This window comes from Grus americana, chromosome 12 (assembly GCF_028858705.1).
Source record: "Grus americana isolate bGruAme1 chromosome 12, bGruAme1.mat, whole genome shotgun sequence".
Taxonomy (NCBI): domain Eukaryota; kingdom Metazoa; phylum Chordata; class Aves; order Gruiformes; family Gruidae; genus Grus; species Grus americana.
The window spans coordinates 16,007,663-16,032,106 of record NC_072863.1 but is presented as its reverse complement, the minus strand read 5'-3'; the positions used below and the strand labels follow the sequence as shown (position 1 = coordinate 16,032,106).

At 43.6% G+C, this 24,444-nt stretch overlaps 1 protein-coding gene across 2 annotated transcripts in view; it reads left to right on the top strand.

Moving 5' to 3' along the window:
• Positions 1-24,444, top strand: part of NRK (Nik related kinase) — a 110,723-nt gene that overhangs the window by 65,788 nt on the left and 20,491 nt on the right. For both annotated transcript variants that reach the window (XR_008578938.1, XM_054839230.1), the window contains exons 16-25: positions 6,502-6,633; positions 7,444-7,511; positions 9,119-9,234; positions 12,095-12,192; positions 13,520-13,638; positions 17,365-17,458; positions 19,938-20,111; positions 20,933-21,062; positions 21,457-21,615; positions 23,263-23,406. Coding sequence is in view for 1 of the 2 variants with exons in the window: in XM_054839230.1 (XP_054695205.1) it covers positions 6,502-6,633; positions 7,444-7,511; positions 9,119-9,234; positions 12,095-12,192; positions 13,520-13,638; positions 17,365-17,458; positions 19,938-20,111; positions 20,933-21,062; positions 21,457-21,615; positions 23,263-23,406 (1,234 nt within the window). In the remaining variant the exon portion in view is untranslated. The remainder of the gene's footprint in view (positions 1-6,501; positions 6,634-7,443; positions 7,512-9,118; positions 9,235-12,094; positions 12,193-13,519; positions 13,639-17,364; positions 17,459-19,937; positions 20,112-20,932; positions 21,063-21,456; positions 21,616-23,262; positions 23,407-24,444) is intronic.

The following is a 24,444-nucleotide window of genomic DNA, read 5'->3' as shown; positions in this document are numbered from 1 at the left end:
TCAGAGGTTTTTAATGCCGCTACATGCTGCTAAGTTCTACGTGGAATTATACTTAGGCACTGCAGATCAGGGTTAGATAACAGTTATTTTTATATACTTGATGCCTGATTGCTGATTCTGTAATATTACTCTTAGATGTTGTACAGAAAATCTGAATGACTTCCGCTGTTGCAGTCCCTGGGTGATGTATTATTTATATGGCACCATAAATACATGTGGCACTTCACAAAACAAGTCCAAAGCCAGAATTTTTATTCCTGAAGACCATATACACAAGCAAGATTGTTAGTGATCTCATGAAATAGTCTAGAAGTATATGGAGATGCAATAAGGACCAATGCAGAGTCAGATTTTGCCTGTGGATAGAGCCCAGAAGGTCTGTGACTTGAAAAATTTCAGTATTAGAGGTAGAAGTGGTACCTAAACAGTACCTACACAGTGTAAGCACTCTCATACAGTTCTGCTTTGGAATTCTTCTCTCAAAACATTTTAGCTCCTGCTATTTCTACCAGTTCTAGGAGAGGTGATTTAGGGTTCTCACAGTGTGCCCGAAAACTTGGCTTCCTTTCAATGTCCTGCTGTGTCACAGTGTATGAAATAAGTAGCTTAGACTGCAGTTACTTTTTTCTCCAGGGACTGTAAGCATGTGTGAGCAAAAGAAAAACAAGGCAGCAAGTAGAAATGGAGTAAACTATGTTAAGTGTGAGCACAGCTCATTTAAGCTGGAAATCTCCACTTGCTTTGAAAACAGTGGCAGGACTAAATGCCTTTACAGTTCCCCACAGCACTTCATTCGTGTATTCATTCATCCCCTCGACGAGGATATACAGTTACAGCTCTTGTTTTAGTCTTAGCAGCTCTCAGTTTGTGCTGGACTCCTGAGTGGATGGGTGGATGGATGCACACCTTCTGACCCATCTCCCCAGTTGCTTCTGTTCGATTTAGTTAGTGGTACCCGTGGCAGAGCAGCATTTGGAACAGGCTTAGGAGTTGTGTGCTGCTATAGCATCCCATGGCCTCTTTTCCTCGTGCGTTGGATCTCAGAGTCAAAGGGGGAAGATCAGACCACATAGGAGGGTGGGTTATTAGTTTCAGCTCAGCTGCTTTCAGAGCATGTCATGCTGCCTCACCGCTGAGCCCTAGTAGCAGGGTGGGCCCTTGTACTTCTTGGAGGCTACCTGCAATAATGGGTTATTACTATGAGGTTAGATTGTATTATCCCCAGATTTACTTCAGCTCGTTGCTGGCCACTGAAATCTTGCTTGGCATGAGCTTCTGGTGTACATCCTGCGTGGAAGGTCATAGAATCACAGAATGGTTTGGGTTGGAAGGGACCTTTAGAGGTCATCTAGTCCAACCCTCCTGCAATGAGCAGGGACATCTTCAATCAGATCAGGTTCTTGGAGCCCCATCCAACCAGAACCTGAATGTTTCCAGGGATGGGGGCATCTACCACCTCCCTGGGCAACCTGTTCTGGTGTTTCACCACTCTCACTGTGAAAAATTTCTTCCTTATATCTAGTCTAAATCTACCCTCTTTTACTTTAAAACCATGACTCCTTGTCCTGTTGCTACAGGCCCTATTAAAAAGTCTGTCCCCATCTTTCTTACAAGCCCCCTTTAGGTACTGGAAGGCTGCAATAAGGTCTCCCCAGAGCCTTCTCTTCTCCAGGCTGAACAACTCCAACTCTCTCAGCCTGTCCTCACAGGAGAGGTGCTCCAGCCCTCTGATCATCTTCGTGGACCTCCTCTGGACTTGCTCCAACAGCTCCAAGTCTTTCTTTTACTGAGGACCCCAGAGCTGGACACAGTACTCCAGGTGGGGTCTCACAAGAGCGGAGTAGAAGGGCAGAATACCCTCCCTCGACCTGCTGGTCACGCTGCTTTTGATGCAGCCCAGGAGATGGTTGGCTTTCTGGGCTGTGAGCATACATTGCTGGCTCATGTCCAGCTTTCCATCCACCAATACCCCCAAGTCCTCCCCCTCAGGGCTGTTCTGAATCCTTCATCCTCCAGCCTGTATTGATACCAGTGGTTGCCCCAACCCAGGTGCAGGACCTTGCACTTGGCCTTATTGAACTTCACGAGGTTCACATGGGCCTGCTTCTCGAGCTTGTCGTGGTTCCTCTGAATGGCATCCTGTCCCTCAGGCACGTCAACCTCACCATTTGCCTTCGTGTCCTCTGCAAATTTGCTAAGGGTGCACTCAATCCCACTGTCTATGTCATTGATGAAGATATTAAGCAGTACTGGTCCCAGTACAGACCTCTGAGAGCCACCACTCATCACTCTTCTCCATCTGGACATTAAGCCGTTGACTATCCAGCCAATTCCTTACCCACTGAAGGGCTGGCTGCATCACCTAGGACAAGTCACTCCATTCCTTTGCACCCTCTCGGTGTCTCTCTGTTTGGTAGTACCTCTCCCAGCTGCTGAGGGGAGTGGTGAGCAATGAAGCAGTATTTACCAACCTCTTCCACGTTCCTTGATGGAAACTACACTATGAAATTTTTATGCTGTTTAAAGGGATGGTGTTACTTAAGGCTAATAGCAGCAAGTGATACACAGTTGTTACCGTGTGATTTCACTCTCTGCTGGTAGCTGCCCTGTCACCCGCTCACAAGTCAGTGCTCCAGCTGATAGAGACCGTGTGGACAGGGAAAAGCCAATCTGTACTCATACCTGCTATGTTGGCATGGAGACCAGATGCACTTCAATGGGTAATTTATAAATCTTCTGAAGGGTTGTGGTTCCTTTTGCTGGTTGGCAGCACCTGTTGATGTTAATAGTGACCTGCTTGGATATGCTGCCTGCATTAGCTGTATGAAGTGTTACGGCAATAAGACTGACGGGCCAGTTAGTCACATGGAGATTAAAAGACTCACAGCAATATACTTGCGAAGTTCGACACGTGGGTGCCTTGTTGATTTAAAATAAAAGTGAACTGTGGAGTTAAAACACAAGCTGAATTCATCACAGATGTCTGTGCTGAAGAACTTCCAGCCAGGTTTGTCTGAGAGGGATCGTCTGTCATCACTGCTCTGCGGAGACAGAAGTGGCTTCTTATTTTAAACGCTCATATTCTGTGAGATTCTGTAGCACGTCCTGGTTGCCCAAATCTCTCTCAAAACTATTTCACTGGAAATCTTAACCCAGCCCCTGAGGTGCAGGGAGCATGACTTCTCAGCATCTTATCTGTTTGGTAAGGGAAATGTAAGATATTACCAGATCAGAGTGTACCATTTCCACCTGTTTTGTACCTGGTTTGCGTTGGCTGCAGCGTGGTGGCAGATCTGGCACTCTGGTTGTGGTGGTGTGGGATGAGCCCTTCTGGGCTACCTGCAGAAGTTCACAGAGACGTCTTGAACAAAGTCACTGAGTCTGTTTCTCTGCCCAGCGTCTCCTGCTGCCTGGCTAGTGGAGGAATTTAGCTTATATCTGAAATGAACTCCATTTTTTAATTGAGTCTGTGGTTTTCCTGTAGGATTTGTTTGCTAGATCTCCTTTATTGTCTGGAGTAATGTGGTTGGAACAGAACAAGAAAGCCAACAGTATTAGAAGAACTAGCTGCGCATTAGGCCATGGACTGACCCAGTATCCCAGAGCAGATCTGCTCAGAAGTTTAAGAAAATCCTTTTCTGCATGCTGTTTTGTAACAACAGTTGCACTTACCTACCCCCTGCATGCAGATTCAGTTCAAATTAGTAACTTAGACATCCTCCAAAAAGCAGTGCAGCCTGTCTTTTTAAAACTTCTTGCTCCTAAATTTTTTAAATCTAACTCTAGTAATCAGTCTTTTGTACTATATCCCCTTATGTTATAATTTCAGGGAGCAAAGGGGCCTTTTCCTTAGCTCTGTTAAGTGTGCCTTTATGGTTTGAAGACACATAGGAGATAACACTTTGTTACCAGTGCTTTCTGTGCATGAGAGGAGCTGCTGCTCTTTCAGTATTACTTATAATAAAAACAATTTAAGGCTCAAGTCTGAATAGTTTAGAATCAGTTAGGGTTGGGGTTTTTTTTTAATTGTTTCCCCCCATACAGATTATTTTATTTGTAAAACTTAAGGGGAATATCAAACACTGTGATTTTGGGGGTTGTCTGAGACATTTGTGGCTTGCTGTGGAATTGCAAGGTCTTGTAGGTCCTACAGAAATCATCCTAAAAGCAGGCGTCACTTCTTGGCTTTACATGGAACCGATGTACTGCTCTCTCTCTCTGCCCAGAGAAGGTATGTGGGTACCATCTGCAGAGTTTTTTTGGATTCACCCAGTCACTTATATCATGATTCAGCAAAGCTCATCGCTGCTTTTAAGCACAGATAGTTTTCTGGTAGTATTCAGGACTCAAAAGCTGGAATTTAGGAAGAAATCTAAGTATCTTGTTGAAAAAAATCGCAAGGGAAAAAAATAATCTTCCTATATTCTGATAATAATACACTTGCTATGAAACCTATTCCTATGCCCACGATGAATCATTTCAGGGGAACACTTTGCTGTTGAAATAATTCTGGTTAACTAAAAACTATTATTAGTGACAATCATGTTGGACAAAAAAGTAATTTTGACAAAATGAAAGGACACTGATTATCAGATGTTAAAACTGCTGAAAAAGCTATTTTCTGTAAAAGGACTCAACAGAACATATTGTCCCAAAAAGGCAGAGAAAGCACCTGAATAGTTAACTAGGTGAACTTCTCAGACTGCTTTTCGATAGTTGACTTTGCCATGCTGGTCTGGGAGGTTATGAGAGGACATTTGAATGAATGTTTGGCATCTTTAACTAGTTTTAGAATTAGTACCTGTCACTATTTAAGTGATTTTGAACATTGTTCCCATGAAATAATTAGTCTTGTAGAGTTACAGGAAATTCATAATCGTGTTACATTATTGAAAAGCTGTGTGCCATTGTCAGTTACAGTGTTTTCCTTTTCAAGACTGGGGAACTGGAGAATTTTACAGATTTTGGCTGATATATCAGTCAAGTATTTGTCTGAGTCATTCTTTGAGGAAACTGAACTGCAGCTGTCTCTGATCTGAGTTGTGGTAACTCAATCAGGACACAGGAGTTAAAACTTTTGACTCAGACAAAAATTGCCAGCCTCTTTCTTAGGCCTGCAAGCAGTGGGGGTGCTGGTCTTGCCGTGCGTTTGAGAAAGAGGTGCCTCCCAGCAGAGGTGTGTTTGCGTGCCGCGGCGCGGGCTCCTTCCTGACGTGGGAAGGACATCAGCCCATGGCATTCCTGCTGCTGCGGGTGTTTCCGGAGAGCCCCGGTCCTGCTTTGCATGGGAGGTCTGACAAGATAAAGCACAAAGTGGTATAGCTTCAGGCATTTCTCTAATATCTTTTCTACGTCTGTAACATCAAATTGGTTCTGGCATAGCAATCCCTGGAGATGGGCCCAGCTGACACAGCGTTTCCGTGTGTTCTGCCTCAGTCTTGTGTCCAAGAGGATTTCTCATTTCAGGGAGGATCAGTACCTTCAGTTGGCATTTTTAGCTCTCTGCCTTTCTTCCCCTGTGGAAGACACTGGTGTAATAGATCGTTAGTGTGTAGAATTTAAGGGACCTTTCCTTCTTTTCTCTTTTCTTTTTTTTTCTTTTCTTTTTTTCTTTTTTCTTTCAAATACAGAAAGAATCAGAGGACCAAAATTTGAGTATTTTAGCTTGAGATTTACACTGCTTATTTAATGTTCCCTTGGAATGAAGACTTTGTAAGGAAGTGATTTGATTGCTTGCCTCCCCTCTCTCCCCACCCCGTGATTAGGGCATTTGCTATCCTAATGATCTAATTTGACACATTTGAAGATATCTTTTAAACACAGGCAGCCGCAATGGAAGCACCTGGGCATGACTACCCATGAGATGTAGTCTGAGCATAGTTTCTTATTTCTTACTGCATTCTAAGTTTGATTTTTTTCCAAGTAATTGAAAAATCTGTTACGGCAGAGGGCCAGGGCACCCTCATAACCATTGCAGACTTGAAAGCACTTCCAGCTGGCAGTTCGTCTCCATTGGCTCTAGGTTGATGGTGTGCTTGCAAAGACTAGTTTGGAAGTCAACGTCTAACAGTGGAGAGGGGTTCCCCCAGTGTTTATACTATCTAAATTCTGAAATGGAAACATTGGTCAGGTTTAAATGAAATATGCTTACTCAACAGGAATTTTTGCATCATCCAGTTAAGTAGTTCGCTCTGCACTGCCAATGGCCTGTTAGCTTCTCCACAGATTTAAGAAGGGGAGATACATGTACAGCATAAATGTTTTTACTATTTCTTTTCATTGTATCCTTCACCTTGAAATATTTGTGCCTAACATGCTAATATGCTGGAAATGAATAACTTCACAGTGAATAAGGTGAGCAGGGCTGTATCTAAACACAATGCTCCTTGTGCATTTACTAAAAATTTGATCTCGCAAACAGAACCATTGATATCTGTTGAGACTGGGACCTGTTATATACGCAGGGAAGTACAATTCAACATGTATTTCATTTGTTTCAAGTGTGAAAATTTCCAGGCTAGTAAGGACGTGTACCACAGCAGTTCACTGTCAGATATGGTGACAACACCACTCAGCCCTGTGCAGGATGACGTATTCTGGAGCATGAGTCAAAATGAAGAACAGCCCCCAAAGGTATGTGAAACTCGGGGTGTTTGCACTGTCGGTAGTTAATAGCGCTCTGCTCAGTTCTCTTCCACTGTGTAGTATCCATCCTCAGGACTTCATGAAACTGTGAAAAATTCATTGCTTGTACATTAACTGGGTCTCAGTAATCTAGAAAGAAAATACGCATTTATAAGGAGGTAGGCGTTCTGAGTTTATGTGTATGTATCTGCGGGATCTGCGAATGCAGATATGCTTCTTTTGTTAGACCAAGTACCCGTAGCTGCCCTTTCTGTGAAAAATCTGGCTTCTTGCAGAAAAACTCATTAGTTTGTATAATTCAGGTGATGGTGTATTTCTCTTTTTAGCAGAATTCCTAAGAATAAATACAAGAATATTTGTGCGGGGATGTGTATGGGCATGCGTGCATGTATCCATTTTATTACTTTGCAGTTGGGCTGTGTCTCTCTTCCTTCAGCCCTTTGGAAGCAACATAAGCATCCACTGCTTAGGGAAAGCTGCATTAAGTGACTGCATATGTTTTCCCTCTCTACTTTAAATACTGACCAGGATTAATGCTGCCTCTAGGGAAAGGTGCAAACCACTTGCAGTCTGCACCCTGATAGATTGCACAGGCTTGGAGCAAGTTGGAAGCACATGCTGCTGACTTGCAGCTTCCAATATTGACATCATGGAAGATCTCTCCACAGGTCCCACTGAAGCATTATTGGTTTATGTTGGTTAGTCTTATTTTTGCATTGATACAGGGTAAGCATTAGCTTTATCACTTGAGTCTAAAATATCAGTAGCAAACTTAAAACATTTGATTAAATCCTTAAGGTTCCAGAAAGGACAACCTCTAAATTTTACAACAGAGATCAGCCTGGCCATCAGAGATGTCTTTCAAGGTAAGCTTTTAAGCGTTTTATGCTTATACTAGTGCTGATTTATTGTTGATAGGAAAACTAAAGCCAGTTTATTAAAAACAAAGCCATAACCTCAGTGTCACCAAAACTGACATGAGTTCATACTTCATTCAATAGCAGTTACAATTTTCTCTTTTGAGTCAGTTTGTTCACAAAAATAACTAACCAAACTTCCTGATCTTAAACCTCAAGAAAGTGTCTAAGCCAGCTTCCTTTTAATGATTGACATAACTGATTTAGAGAGAAACAAGCCTCTTGTAGATCTCCTCCTCCTTTTCATGCACGGTAGTTCTGTCTTGTGCTGGAAAGAAGTATTTGTAATACATAAGGGCTGTTCCATCTGTACTAATTCCTGCAATGAGTTGTTTCATTTGGTTCAGCCTGTTTGGCATGCCTGAGTGGGTTGCATGCAAGTTGTGCGCCCATTTCCCAATTAACAGGCAGCACGTTGTGCAGTCGTTTAACTTCTTGTGATTTGGTGATGCTTTACTTTCCCTCACATTAGAGGAAGCGGCTGATGAAGGTACAGGTTACTTAAGATCCGAGTCTATTGGCACTGATGGTGGCGGGAGGGAGCGGTGTTGGTCGGGGCTGCCTGGATGCTCTTGCAGATGCTGCACATCAGTGCCGACACTGTTTGTTTCGAAGGGGAGTTAGGTGCCTGGATACTTTGGCGAGTGGGGATCTGGCCCCAGCTCCCTGTATAGGCACTTATAGCTTGTGCCTGTAGCTTTGTTTTGCCTGGTAGTAGCTGGAACAGGCTGTCTGTAGACATATCTTGACTATTTTGGCAGTCTGCCCTTAAGGCTAGTGTGCTTTTTCCATATCCCAGGAGAACAGACCAAGGATGCAGAGAGCTCAGCAGTAAAGGGTAGCCCCCGCCGGATGTCTAATCAGGGAACATAATGCTGTGAGAAACAAGGGTTGGAGAGATTTGAAAGGGAAGTAGATTTAGCTGACGTACCAAAATAACGTGCAGCACTGCTGATGAGCCAGAGTCAGAAACATCATCTGAAATAACTTTCAAGTGAAGTCAAGCCCTAAATGCTTTCTTCTTAGGAATTATAGGAGGTAAAGCAGAAAAGAAAGATGTAAGTAAACCACAGCATTACAAGTGTGTGGCTTCTGAGCCCGGGTTTCTAGGTGAGCCACTGTTTTACTTCACAAGCTTGGCAGCTTGTTTTACTGTCTGATGTGTTCCTTTCTCCATTGATAAGTGGGTGATGATGTATCTTCTAGGAGGGTGCTGGAGCAGGTTTCATTATTTCTAAAAGCCATGAGATTTTGAAATCAGGAGTGTCACAGATCTGAAGAGGCCAAGGGAGAAGTACATGTGCTAGGATATTTTGTAATGACTTGGGAGTCTGTAATCTCCCAGAATGACTGCCCAGAGGAAACTGCCCCCTCCATCTTCTCTCACTACTGGGTGGCCCTGCTTGGCGCAGCAATGAATATAAAATTTTTGTTTATCAGGAGCATTATATCATACAGTAACAGCAGGGAACTCGATTCAGTCACCTAGGAGGTCCGTTCCAGTCTGTATTCCTGCATGCAAGATAGTCTGATCTGTTTTTTGTCTTTCTGTTTAGTAACACTCATCAGTCATCCCCCGGGGGACATGCTCTGAAGTTAAGCAGCAGCAGCAGCACTCGTGGCAACAAGCAGTGGGAGATGGGATCTCATCAGAGCAGCTGGTCAACCTCAGGTGATTCCTAAGTCAAAGATTCATCAGTCAAAATGTGCAAATGTGAAACGGGCTTCTGCAGAGTGTCAAGTGCTGTGTTGCGAATGGGATATTTTTTTTTAATGATGCCTTCTGGTGATAGGCTTTTGAAAGCCCTCTGGATCTTATGGTTCCATGTTCCTAAGATGTAAACGCTTCCTCTTTTGAGTCAAAAAGTGACTGTGAACGTATTTCCCTGTAGAAAATTTGAATTGCCTCAATTAAGAATTGAAAAAAAAATCAGTTCAGTTGCACTTACTGACACTATTGAAACTCAGCAGAGCCAACATTACAGACATACAGATGTAATTCAACACTAATATTCACCCATTGGCATTTTCTGCATAACCGTATGCTGCTTTTTTTGCATTGCCCACTAATAAGATGATACAGATGAGCAGTTGCTGTACACTGTTCCTGCACTCTAATAACGTACTGGCTGAAGGAAGCGTAAGACTCTCTGTACAGCATCTTATGAAACATTCCTCCAATATTCTTTTATTTGCAGAAAGATAGTGGAACTGGAAAAAAAAGGCAAAAGAAGTTAAAAGGTAGAGATAGCCTCATCCAATTTAAGCAAAGTGCAACTTTGTAAGGTATCTTGGTATCACTGGTAGCAGTGTAGGAACACAGTGGCCTTGCTCATGGTTGTGCAGATTTTTTGCAGTACTGACTCTGGTTCCTGAGACTTAACGTGAGGTTCTGGCAGATGGGGACATGGAGCAGAAGTGGACAGCTTTGCCCCTCTATTGTTATTCCTACGGGCGTTTTCTGTGGGTCAACTGTAGGGCAATTTTTTGTGTAGCAGCTTGCAAAGCAGCAGTGTGTTATGATGATCTGCGTCCAGGTTGACTACTAAAGATGGAGGACATGAGGAATCACGCCCAATTCAAAGCAGGGTGGATGCTAAAAATGTTCTGAAACCACACCAGTGAGCTGCTGAGGTCATTTATTTTTAAACTGAGGCTTACATTGTTAATTTGCAACCTCTTGATAAATGAAGAACAAGTTGCTTATTTATTACACTTACACAATCAAGCCAGTTTTGCTTTCACTAATTACACAGAATAGGAAGCTTACTTCAAGAGAAATCCAAAGCACACTTTAAACTGCTTGGGTTTTGTTTCTTTTTGCCCTTATGTCATTTTATGTTTGAATAACAGTGTAGTGATGAACAACGTGCAACAGCCCGGCTCAACTTTGCAGTGTCTGCGTGATGTGTAACTCCTGTGCTATTTTGGCATGGGGAAATGAAAACCTCACCAGCAATGGAAAGAATAGAAAACCTCCCTTGTGGTTTAAACTGTCTCCTTGGGTTCTTAAGTGTCATTAAATTACAGCTTGTTCTGGCGTATGGTGTTCCAGAAAGAGTTTGTTGCTTTCCCAAACCCACAGGAATAATGAATTGGGCAGGAAAGGGCTATAAATACTTTAAAGCTAATACTTCTGCTAAGTTGTTTAGGTACTTGTTGACCAATAAGGAATTCTGAATTGTAAAAGCTGTGCAAAACGCATGAATACATGAAGCCATTGTGATAAAACTATCTCAGTTACCAAATACAAATCCTAATTTGTGTGAGCTTGAATTCTATCCCCTTAACTTGCAAGGAGTCCTCTTGGTAGCACGGGGATCGTCATGGGAGAAATTGCTGGATGAGGTGGTGGCTGGTGTGTCCCAGGGCAAGATGTGGGGACATCTGTTTTCCTTCCCTCTGCTTATATCAGGAATCGTGTGCAGAAGACAGCACCTCTCCAAGGCTGCTTTTGTTCTTCCCAGGTAGCTATGTGGACAGCGGGGGCATTGAAAGGGAAGATTCACTTGATTACTTGCAAGAATCCCTCCTAACATGGCGTCAGCATGTGCGGATGGAGTCCAGCTCCTCTAGTCTAGTTTGCTTGGGTATTCAATAGCTGTGCAAGTGTGGTGGCAAGTGTAGGTCCCCAAGCCACCTGGGAGGGAAGCATACCTGACCTTGGGCAGAGTGTCATGAGGTGCCACCTGACGCTGAGTTGGCCTGTGGCCGGGGCCAGCTGTCTCTGCAAAAATGAGGGCTGTTATTAGCTACTTCCCCATGGGACAGAGTGGAAGTGGGAGCTGAGAAGTGATGCTCCGTGTGCCCTGAGGGAAGCAGGGACTGGAAAATGGTTCTGCCTGTGCTGCCATGGGAAGTGGTGAATCCTCTTCTGCTTTTAGCTTGACCCCATGCTCATGAGTGAAGTTTAGAGCAGCTGTTTGCCCCCAGCCCAGTTGGGCTTAGGGAATCAGATCCTTTAGACTGTTTTTGTGCAACATTTTTATGAAGGCCAAATCTTAGCACCACATCTGTTTGCTCATGAACATGTGCACTGGGGGCCCAGGCTCTTATACCCTCTCCCTGACCCCTGTGTGCAGTCACAGGAATATAGCTGGGTGGCACCTTCAGGGCTGGAATATACCCGGCGGTTGCTGATGTGATGAGCTGTCTCCCCTCAAGAAGAGGACCAGAGGAGGGGATTGGCATGCCCTCAGCCTTTTCCCTTGCAAGCTGCCTGCCAGTCAGTGAACTGTTGCTGGTGCACAGTGGGAGTATGTTGCCAAGGTTTCGGTCTGCTTGTCTTACTCTTGCAGCATTAAGCTGCGCCAGTATTGATTTATATACATAATACTGTGGCATCCAGAACAACTGGGAAATGATTGTAAAGATTTCCCTTTGCAACAAAGAGAAGAAAGAAATTTGTCAGCAGAGCCTGCTGTCTGCTTTGGGTGATAACTACATGTGCTTGTCTTACTGGTCCCCTCTCTCACTCTGCTGCACATGCATTTAAAAAAATAAACTTTTTTATTTTTTTCTTTTTTTCCCAGGGAATCCAGGACCGGCCAAGGCAGAGAATGCTTTGTCCCAGAACCACTTGCAGCTGCCTAAGAAGTCTGAAAAAGTATCTCATCCAGGGCAGATTGCAGTAGGTTCTTTTAAATCCACTGATATTTTTTATTTCTTCATAGTTTTCACTAAGGGCATATCTATGCAGACCGCTCCTCTGTTGGTGCTTGAGTTTGTTAGCTAATGAGTCCATCTGAGAGGCCACGTGCGGCTGGCTCGAGCTTACTGCTGCATTAATGTGTCTCCTCAGCTTTTGGTCCAGGTCTGACTTGTGTCCGGCTCAGGTCGGCGGCAGAGAGTTCAATTTTCCTGAACCTGCCTGATCGTAAATCTTTAGAAAGGAAGGATATGTCTTTACTATTTCAGGAAGTCATTGATCACTTGTCATGCAACCCTGAAGTCAAGATTATGTCTGTGGGTTGTGCGAATATCCACTGTGTAACTGCCTGGAATATGTGCTTACCAGGCTGTGTCACGCTCAGGACTGCCCTGGCTCTCCATTTGCTGACGTGCCACTGATGGAAAGGATGATTGCTACTCCTCTGTCTTACTTACTGAGGCATTTCTTTTCTTTGGTGGTAGTTTTTAGGGGGGGAGAGGCAGGGATGCCTATTAGACAACTGGAGCTCACAGTGCCTCATGCAGGAGCTCATATGCGGGATGCTTGGCACTTCACAAGTTTGCGGGATGCTTGGCATTTTAAAACTTCACAGGCAGGCCTGGGTGGCTCCAGGGGATGCAGAGCAGGGCAGCAGGGGACAGCTGCAGCTTCCTGGAGTCCCCAACGCCTCCTGGCTTGTCAGGGACTGGAGGTTTGAAGAAGACTCTGTATTTAGGCCATTGCCAGTGACGTGGGAGGCCTATATACGAGTTCCTGGAGGACTGGGAAGTCTGACCACCCTGTGGGAGCGAGCCATGGCTGTGTGGGTATTGTCTTTCCAGCCCGAAGTGGTTCGTACCTGGTCTGCGCAGGCGCAGCTGGTGCTCAGGCGTGGCCCCGCGAGCCCCGAGGTAACCCAGGGCTGGAACAGAACTCAGGCTGGTGTGATCCTGCAGTCCTGGTGCAGAGCACCCCTTTTCTTACGAGAAAAAAGGAAGTATTTCTGTGCTCCTGCAAAGTGCAAAAATTGAATCATAAATGTTGGAGGTTCAAAATAACATACTGACTGAAGTTAGTCACCTTTCAACTTTTAGGAAAACCAAATGTTATGGCTTAGGTCACTTTCCTGTGTGAAATACCCACTTGTGATGGACCAACAAAAGCATCAACTTCCTAATAAAGCTTTTTTGGTGTGGAAGTGATGATAACTATGTTTGCTGGGACAGTAAAATACTGCACATGCTGTTTAGCAATGGGTTCTTCCATGAGTTAAAAAAAAAAAATCAACTGAGTTTTCTTTACTTAGAGTCCAGGCTCCTTTGCCAAGGGAAAGGACGGTGCCAGCTCATTCTTAAAAGCAGCAGACTATTCCTCATCAAGTGATGAAGTCAGCAGCAGCGATGAAGATGACACAAACCACACAGGGTTGGCTTGATTTTTTTTTTTTAATTATTATTATTTTCTTTCTTCTTATTACACACTCCTAAATATCTGGGAAAAGTTGGCATACATAAATACTACCTCCCCTCTGAAGTTACTATCAGTCATTTATGTCAGTGGTAATTAAGCAGTTTAATCGCACTGTAATGAACTCCCGAGGGTAAATGTTTGCTCCATCAGGTGTATGCAGTGTAATAAGCTTTGATGACTTCCTGCCCTGGGACAATGAGGACATGTCTTGTTTTAACTGAATATCAATAGGTAGTGCTTTTATAGAGATTGCGTTACATTGATCTATGTTTAAATGGAATTTTTGAAAGGAAAAAAAGGAGACGGAAAGGAAACTGTACACCTTCATGCTAAAGACAAGTTGCATTGAAAAAAGCAAGGCAAACATGGCCCTTGTATTCAGATAGTCTGTTCACTCCGGGAGAAATAATTCCCACTGAAAAGCTGATTCCTTCACCAGGGCTGTTTATAATGAAGGGATAGGGTAAGCAGGATTTGTTTTTGTAAAATTTGCTGTATTTTTAATATTGCTATTTTGCACAATTTCTGTGGTTGCCAGATGATGCTGTGGCTTGTACCAAGCTGTTCTCACCTGAACTGTTTCTCTGTAGCTTTCCAGTTTCTCTTGTTGATTTTGTGACTGACGTCTTGTGGTGTTTTACCTATCGTACAAAAAGTGTATTCTGCTGAGAAATAATGGAGCGTGAATAGCTTGCTAGTCCAAGGGAGAGTCAGGGTATCAGTTGGCCAGCCCTGCTGTTTGGAACAGCAGACAGAATTATTTTTTAGTATTGATGAATAAAACTTCTAATTCTCTTGCAAAGAGACTTCAGTTTAATTCAAGTTCTAGGATTTACTTTGAAGCAGGGCCACAGAGCTCTCTGGGATGCGGTTCTTGCTCTTCTGACACAATTGCACATGCGGTTTTGTCAGTCTTCAGGAAGAGATGCACAGATTTGTAGCACTGTTGGCAAGCTATTGCGTTGGCCTGGTACCAGTCCCTTCCCCTGTGCTGCTCTGAAGAAGGTAGAGTTTTTGCGCCTGCACGTGCTCCTGATTTGCATTTCTGAAGTTCATTTTCAAAGCTGAGGGATGAGGAGGGAGAATGTTAAAAATCTTGTAGCTTATTCAGTGCACCTGAAAGAGCTGTCTTTTTACTGTAAAGCCTTTATTTTCTTACTGCTCCTCTTCCAAACCACCTTATTCTGATCTGTAAAAAGTTTTATTCACTCTAGGTCATAGAATTCATCCTAGACCTCAGAAAGACTCTACATAAAAATATGGATTTGCCCTGTAGCAATGACTTTGCTGTGTAAGTGTTAGATTGCTGTGATCCTTGCATGCTGTAATGATTTGAAGGAGTGGTATCACTGCCTTTGGAAATCTGCATGTGTTATTTGCATCTCCTCTGTGTGTGAGATCCACCGGTCCTCTAGAGAAGTGGAATTAGCAGGACGATCCCCATCAGGTTTGCCTCCTGTGCACACAGCCACCACAAGAACTCCTGTAAAAGCAAAAGTATAATCTTGTCTATTAATCAAAGTCCCTTTACCTCGGCTGAAAGTCATTTATGTTAAAAGATAGATACTTTGGAAAACATGTCCTGATCACTACCAAGTAAATAGCAAAAAGGATAGTGATCAAAGTGTAAGTGACAGCCAGCATTGGAACTTCGCATATTCTGGATAAAGTGAAGGGGTTTGTTTCTCTTGCTATCTAAAGCATGTGAATGCAGGATCTGAAGCCCCTTGCAGTCTGTAGGAGTGTTTCTGTGTGGGCTTTGGCTGAGACACCTTGGCACAAGTTTTAGTTGGCTATTGAAAACAATCTGTGTTTTCTTATTCTTGCCTGGGCTGTGCAACAGCTTTTGATGTCCACGCTCCAGCTTTCACAGAGGTGCCCAGTAGGACTAGACTTGGGACGTGCACGTGCGCAAGAGAAAGAGCTTCATGTTCTCTTGGACGAATCCTGTTAATCACCCTGAGAAGGCTCGTTTCTGAGGAAGCCAGGACTAAGGGCAGCTGTCTTTCACCAGTAAAACAACATTCGGTCGTGTTTTTCTTTTTGGTGAGATGAGCCAGAATTCTTCCTCGCACACACCAGGTTTTTGTTTTAAGGAAAGGGTGTCAGTGTACGTGATCCAGCATCTTACCTGCTTGTATAACTTATCTATTCCATTGCTGCTAATTTCTCCTGCTCTACTGAGAGTGCTTCTTCCTCCGATGCCCACAGCATTCACAATCCTAAACCATTGAGTTTCCTGGGATTCATTTTGTGTGGTTCAGTTTCCTCTCTCTGCTCTTTATATGCTGTTCCCTACCACAATTTGAACGAGGTGGGTGCAGGTGCGTGCTTGGCTAGGAATTACTTTCTCCCCCTGGTAGGTGGGAGGTTGTCATCATTTAAGATCAGCTGTTGCTTGCTTTCCTGGTAAGAACAGGTCCTTGTGTTCACCATTGATCCTACTCCGTATCTTGCCATTCCTTCTAAGTTTAGTATGCAAGTATTTACCTCTCCCATAGAAGGAGGAGGACCCAAAACCAAAAAATAAACAACAAAAAAAGCCGCAAAAACTTCTACTCCTTCACAACCACCTTAAGTCGGTCACTCTCTCACCAAACCTTCTTTGTTATCGCATTGGGCAACATTTAAAAAAACACAAACAGCCCTTGCACTCTCCTACCAGTTGTGGCATAGCACTGTAGAGCCCTTCACACCAGCATCCTGTATCCAGTCAGTTTTATAATTACTGGAAAGGAGGCAGAAATGTAATAGGCTTAAATGGACTGCAGTAATAAATGAATATAAATAAGTGGCAGAAATAAATAACGTGAGGTGGAAATGCACAGAAATGGGGCCAGAGCCTCACTGACAGTTTGAGGCAGTTCCACTTGAGTGAAAAAGTTTTAATTTAAAAGATACCACTGGTTGTGTGTGAATCACAAGTATGCTGGGGTATATCACAACAGATGCTTGCCTTGTTCTTACTCTTTCTGTAGGTATCTCCTTTTGGTCACTGCTGGAGACAGGATACTGGGCTAGGTGGGCTTTTGGCCCCAGCCAGTCCAGCAGCTCTTATGTTCTTTTGTCTCTATGTGCATTGGGCAACATTTTTTTTGTTGCTTTGTATGTAAGGTGAGGATGTCCACGTTTCAGGGACTGATTCACAGTATGAAATTCCATTGTAGCCTGTCCCAGTAGGCACTGGCAGAGAGGTCCCTGATACCGGTATATAGGGGAGCAGCGGCTCTTCCCCGTGCAAGTGTAGCTGAATCTCTTTCTCTGGAGAGCAGAGTGGTCATGATTGCACCCCGCAGAGTAGTGTGTGAGGGGAGACAGGAGAAGTTTTGAAGTAGGCACTTCTCAAGTGACAGCTTGAGGGACCAGGTCTCACTTTTCTGAGCTATGCAGTGTCTGAAAAATGGTGGGTGAAGTGCAGGGAGATGAAGGGATGCTCCCCTTCGAGGTGGGGAGAGCTTCCTGCTGTGTGTGAGTGCTCCTCAGGCTCAAGTCCATTCAGGCACATCCACAGACTAATCAGCTTGCTTTTGTACAAGAACCTTTAAGTGTAACTAGTGAATGTTAATTATGCTCACTTTTGAACATGTATATGTGGGGGATTTTTTTTGGTTTTTGGGCTCTGGTTTGGGTTTTTTTTTTCCCCTGAAGTAGTTCTGTTCATTAATTGGAGTTTGTTACCAGGCAACTGCTAAGCAGCAGAGTGGCAGATTTCTCAAGGACGAGAGTACCAGATGGAATTGAACTGAAACCCCAAAGCACCGTCGCAGAACAGAAGGTAATTTGGCCATTTGTAAGGGGGTGGGTACGGGGGGGGGGGGGGGAGTCAGATCGTTAGTGTGCATGATAAACGCTGTATCCATTTCTTCTCGGCAGCATTTTCACTCTGAAGTCCTGCTCTGTCATTGCAAATTATAGCTATAAAGCTTGAAAAAAATGCATAGTTTCAGGTTTTGTGCTTCCTATAAAAATGCTTACATTTAGGTACAAAATTGCACTTCTTTATTTGTCCTTGTTATTGACCTGGTAGTAGTTTCTGATGTCAATGTATTTCTTGAAGGCACTGGGCAGGTTGCAAAAAGCAAATCATTGTTGGTGTGCATTGTTGCTGTTGTTAAAAATCTTGACCTTTGTTATTCAGATTTAAAGAGAGCTACCTCTTACTACTTAAAATATTACCAGAAGAGGGGAAAACCACTTCACCTCTCCCTACTGACTTAGCAAAAATACATCTCCTATCATATGTCATGTTAAGCTTTCTTCCCAGCTGTAGTTTCTAGTAGAGACTTCGTCATGTGGATTTTCCCCTGTGATGAATATTAGTGCAGAAAAGATGAAGACAGACAAAGCAGAACAATGTTCTTTGTGGTTGAAAACAAAACAAAACAAAATTACAGTAATAAGACTTGCACTCAACATCAGAGCACTTCTCATATATTACTGAGTGTACTCTTGTTTCACAGATAGGGAAAATAAATTGCTGTGAAACTGGTGTTTTTCGCAGAACTGCTTGTGTGAGCTGTGGCAGGGCTAGGAAGAAAAAGGAGTTTTCTTTACCTCTGGTGTGATTTCTAAGCTTCAGACCAGAGTGGCGTCCTTCCTGACTGCGGAAGGAGTCTCGCATTGCCTTCATCACACTGTCCTCGAGGAGGAAAGACCCTGCTTCGGAGAAGGAATTATAAACAGGGCAAACTCAGTATTTCTCTTGTGGCAAAACCATCCCTGTACTTTCCCTTTCCCCTGATATCTGGGCATTGGAAGTAGACTGCTTGAGGGAAAGGAGAAGGATGGGGTCTTTGAGTCCCAGACTGAGCATGAGGGAGGATGGAAAAGAGTGGAGGTCGTGTTTTCTGGTGCGTTTGGGGAGGACAATGCAGGAGGGAGAACAGACAGATGGCTGCAACCTCTCCTCACAAATCTCTGATGCCTTCCGGTCTTCACCCTCCTTCTCATGGAGAATCCTATCCGTTCCTCCCACCTCTGTTTCACCAACCGCAGCCATCACGAGTCTCTACAACTTCTTCCAACATCCCATTCCCTGGCCCATCAGCATGAACTGGTTTGAAGTGGTTAGGGTGTCCCAAACTGCCAAAATGATTCAAATGGGAGTTTGGTTCAGTTCAGCTGAATCTGACTCAAAACCGGACAAAAAAGGCTCATACTTGCTTGATTCCCTAATCTCTAATACTGACATGTATGTTTTGGTTTGGTTTGGTTTTTTATATCTAAATTAAAATGTAAAATACTTAGAGAATCAATTTGATTTCTAGTTAATTACTTGGCTTTTAAAACACAAATGTCTTCTATTTAGAATTATCTACTGTTTTTCCCCATATTTTGACCAGCATTCAAAAAGCTGATCTGATTCGAGTAGGTTGTTTGTCAAAGTCAGTACAACCTACAAACTTGCCTTGAATTCAACCAGTTCGAGTTTGGTGGTGCTTTTTGCTTCTGCGTAACTCAGGAGGAATTTTCTAGTGTAGCACTTGGCTCCTCTCACTCTCTACGTTCCAGTGCCAATGGTGTTCAGGTACCCTGACCGATCATGGCCAGGGGTAGATCCCTCTGCACTGCCCTCCCCATCTGGGACACCGCTTGCTTTACATACCCCATCTTTCTTCCTCTCGAAGCTTCTAGCCATGTATGACCAGAAACCGACCTCTGACTCCGTATTTTGTGCCATTCGGAGAGCGAGCTTGTGTGGTGCCTCACATCTTACAGAGTTTACAAGTATTTCCTTGAAGCTGGTGGGATCCTGTAAGGAGGTCTGCAGTACCAAACATCATTGTACTGGAAGAGCTGATACTGGGTCCTACTGAATGTCATTGTTCTAGAATAAGATTTCCTAATTCACTGAGTGGAAAGTAGCAGTGAAAGGAATGGTAAGGGGCTTTGAACTAACTACAGGTCCGGAACTCAGAAGTACCTACTGTGGTAGGTAGAGGTCAGATCTGTAACATCAAGTGTCCCTGAGGATGATGTTGCTTCTTTACCTGTGGTTGAGGTAACGTAGATGAGGAACATTTGTGGAAGACTTCAGGAGTGGAAGCCAATGTTGATGTCTCAGGTGTTCGCCACACACTTTTGTGTTTATTTTTTTTTATTGTAAAATTTCCATAGGGTTTGTCTTTACATGATGCATCATGCAGAGCACCCCTCCCCATATGCTCATTATTTATTGTCTGCATTAACAGAAGTTGCATAGTGCATTGGAAGTATGCCAAATGTGGAGTTTAACTATATGTTCTCATGTGCAGGATCAGATTTTAGGGAAACAAATTTCTAGCACCCAAGAAGGCCTCTGGAGCGTAAACAACCAGAACTATCTCCTGCCAGATCTCCTCCAGCAAAGCCAAATTTCAGACTCCTCTGTGAACCAACCAAAAGTGCCACTGACTAGCCAGGAACCTCAGAACAAACCTCTGCATAAGGTAAGAGATAAATTACAGATTCAATGAATTGTACCATCATTCTCCTCCAGCCCTTAGGAGCCTGTGATTAGAGCCTTTTAACTTCATTTATCCTATCTCTTTTTATGATGAGATTTTTTTTACCACATCTCTTCTTTTCTTTAAAAGTTTTACCTAGGGGACGGATAAGAAATCTTGAGCTCCCTAACAGCTTTTATTGTTCCACTTGTTTGCCCCCATTTCTCTCTGCTCCCTTTTCTTTACTTCCTTTTTTTTCCTCCCCTCTTAGAAGTTAGAAGAGCTTGTTCTCTCCGCTCCTTTACCTGTCATGTCAGCTCTTGTCAGCCTCTGCTCATCATCCCTGGCTTTCTTCCATCTAAGTGCCTGGTGGGAGAGCGGAGGGGCCAGGGCAGGATGTCTCGGCAGCCCCGAAGGGACTCCAAAGGGTGTCTTGGGCAGAAGTGTGTCACTGGAGGCAGGTAGCAGCTCTGTCAGGGGTCACATCCTAAACTGCCTTACTTGAGGCAGCAGTGTCCTCCTTGCTGCAAAGAGATTTGAGCAATGCCCTGTTGCAGATGAGACAGCCGGGAGTGATCGACTTGCTCTTCTTCTGGGGACAGGTTGTTTCGGCGCAGTGCAGTGCCTGGCTCAGCATCCCCACACAACTGCCTGCTCAGGCCTCCTCTTCTGTCACTAAATTTGTACCATCTATCTACTGCTTTAAGACTGTTCATCATGTCTAAGTGTGCCACATGCCATTTCTTCTGAACCTCAGAGGCTGTGCATTGCTGTCTGCTCCCCTAGTATCATCTTCCTGAAGCAGCTCTTGTTTTTCATTGTAGACGCCGTGCACTGAAAGCACACCTTCAAAGAGCAGTACATCGTCTACAGCATCATTTACTGCATTCATAGATCCTAGACTTCTGCCAATCACCCCTCCCACCAGTCCTGTAGGACCTTCCTGTAGTTCTCGTGAGTATGCTTTGCCCTTCTCATATAGTGTCACTCCTGGTGTCTTTTTTTTTTTTTTTTTTTTTTCGGGAGTGGGGAGGACCTATTGCTTGGAGATGGAAACTGTCAGTAACATCTCCAGAAACTGAAACTCCGCATCGCTATGAATTTTCATTGTACTGCTTCTGCTTATCTTCCAGATGTGGCTTGCTCTACTGTGCTGCTGTGTTACCACAGTGCTTACTCAGGAGTGCCTGAGGAATTTTCCAGATGTATGTTTTTTCCTTTGGCTACATAATGCTCCTGAGGTGTTCTCTCACCCCTGTGGGGTTTCTTTCATTGTGCCATAAACAGGTCAAATGTAAGATGTAGCCAAACACTTGCATTTTTCACAATTGCATGTCTTCCATTCTAGCATCCAGTGCAAAACCTGAGCCTGTCAGGAGAGAAAATGCGAGGAAGGGCTCCGTTGTCAACGTCAACCCAACGAATATCCGCCCGCAGAGCGACAGTCCAGAAATTCGTAAATACAAGAAGAAATTCAACTCAGAGGTCCTTTGTGCTGCATTGTGGGGTAAGCTCAGAAGTAATTGGGCATGTGTACGGAGGGAAGGCAGCAGCAGGAGAGGCTGGCAGTATATGCCAGGCAGATTTCACAGTTGTATTGCACTTCTGTCTGAAAGTCCTGGCGTGGATCACAGAGTAGATACCTGCGTCACTCGCATGATGCTGCCTTCCTGGTAGAAGATGGCAAACAGATGACTTACAGTTGCAAAGGATTTTGTGCATCAGAATGAGAAAATGTTTTGGTTGAGCACCAAAGTGAAAGTGTGCTCATTGGAAGAGCCAAAAGTTGCAAATGGTTTAGTAATTTATGCGGCTCATGGTACTTACTCTTGTGTTAGCTGCATACGACTACAGCTGATCACACTGAGCCCTGACCCAGTGGAGATAATCCAGACCTGAAGCCTTTTGCTATCATGTGTGTTAGATATTCCAAGAATCTGAAGCAGGACAGACATCAGTCTTTCCAAAAGCTTGGCTTCCTTAGTTCCTGTTGTCAGTGCCTACTCAGAACCTCGCTGGATCACCCTTTTTACAGGGTCACATGGTGTAAAACCAAGATGGGTGTAGTCAGACCAGTTTTCAACAACTATAGACCTTATCCCAGTCTCAAAGTAGCTAATCTCTTGAGTTGTTTTAACCACCTTTCTGCTTCAGAAGAACAGATGTATTCTATGGAACTCATCCAGCCTTTTGCTCCTCCTCACTTTTTGAGTCTGGAATGAAAAATGAATGAAGTGGATGAAACATTATCCAAAGGAGATGCAGATTTCCAGTTTACAGCTTTACAGATTTTGCGTAATGTATGTTTATAGGAGTCCAAGATTTTAAGTTAAAAACAGAGCTGTGTGGCCAGGTCTGTAATTAAATGTGTGTTGAGCCTGAAGAGCACCAGGTACTCGTCAGAGCATTGCCGGTGGAGGAGGTTGCTTGTTACAGCAGAAAATCTCATGTCATTTCTTTAGAACCTGCTGATTAGGATACGTAGCTGTCATGCCAGCTGAACACAATTTTTGACATCCTCTGATGTCAGTAACCTTTGCTTTCTTGGGAACATTTGGATTTCAGATGGATTCACTCCTTTAAATGGGCATTTGAAAGCATTCTTGCAAAACACGGACTGTTTTCAAAGAAACACTCCACTTCCTTGTAACAGCAGCCCTTCTTCCCACGAGTTTGGTCCTCCTGTGATTTGAGTGTAGTATTTAGGGAAAGAGGGATTTTTTTTTTTTTTTGTTTGGTTTGGGTTTTTTTAATTGATAAAGACCCTTAGATCATTTGATTGGATCTCCTGTGTTGCCAGTGGCATGGTGCTGAACTGGGACTTTAGCAGTGCTCACAGGCACTTGCCAAGGTCACCTGAGAAGTTTGAGTTCGCAAAGCATTTTCCTTTTTGTTTAAATCAACATTGACTTCAGCGGAACTTCTCATCCTTCAAGTTACATGGGCATATAAGTGTTCTGCTGGGTAAGAACTGTAATCGTGAGATCCTTTTTTTTCTATTAATTTTTCTGTAAGGTCGTCCACAGAGGAACAGAGAAATTATCAGGTACCATTAAGTGAGACTAACTAAGAATCCATTCTCAAAACAATGTACATTTGGTGCCCTCTGAATCATTAGGTGATTTATGCGGTATTTTTTTCCGTGTATCTACAGGAGTAAATTTACTGGTGGGAACAGAGAATGGATTGTGGCTGCTGGACAGAAGTGGTCAAGGAAGAGTTTATTCACTGATTACAAGGAGACGATTCCAGCAAATGGATGTTCTGGAAGGACTCAATGTGCTAATTACTATATCAGGTTAGTTCAGTGTCTAAAAGTATCTGACCTTCATTGGGGTTGGAAGCAATTAAAAAGAAGAATTAGGTTATAAACTAGGTTGAGGAATTTCCTCTTACAGAAAATCACAGGACAGTTATTCTTGTTAATAGGAAAACTCTCTTGAATTTTTAACATTTACATTCTCATTTCAGAGAGGCTTTGGGATATTTCATTACCTGGTTAATATGTAAAATGGTTTGTGGGAAGTATGAAGTGTTTCATATCCTTAAAATGAACTGATTCTCAGCAACTTATAGTTTGTCAGTCTGTTTGCTTGTTTCTGTGATGGGTGAGCATCTAAGTGCAATTCTATTAAAATATCATTAAATAACCTCATTCTGTGTTCAACAAGATGTATGAGCCGTAATGTGAAAGCATCAGTTACATTAAATGGAGTAGCATCTTCAACCTCTGCTGACAAACAGCTTGGACTGCAAGGTACTGAGGCCCTTATTGCCCATGGATGAGAGTGGCCTCAAAGGATGCTTAGAACATGACAAGGTCAGAGACGTAGGTCCAGCAAGGAATGGCAGCTCCTTGTTTCCTATCCAGACTCACCATAGGGGATGGTGAGAGCTGTTTGTGCCGTATTTCCAGGTCCAGTTGTTTATGTGACACAGTTCTTCTCTTGTAGACTAAGCTGTGATCCCAGACTGCTGTTGACCAGATGTCCATGCACACTAAAGCAACAGAAAGACTGACTGACATGAAAGATGATAAAGTAATTCTCACCTGGAAAGGCATCCAAAAGAAAATAGCTACTCGTAATGAAGATTGTCAGTTAATTAGAACCAAATCAGTCACTTACTCAAAATGGCCATTGTAGGCCATACCTGTGTTCCTTCCTTCACATCAAGGAGTAAATGCCAGATAGCGTGATTATTTCTGATGATACATGTGTCTGTAGAGACCTATTCTTTGGTCTGAGGGAAGAATTTCAGTCAGGTGTGAAAATCTTGCATCAGGCTTGAGTCCCAAGATAAGTGTACATGTGCCTACTGCCACAGGATGGCTCAT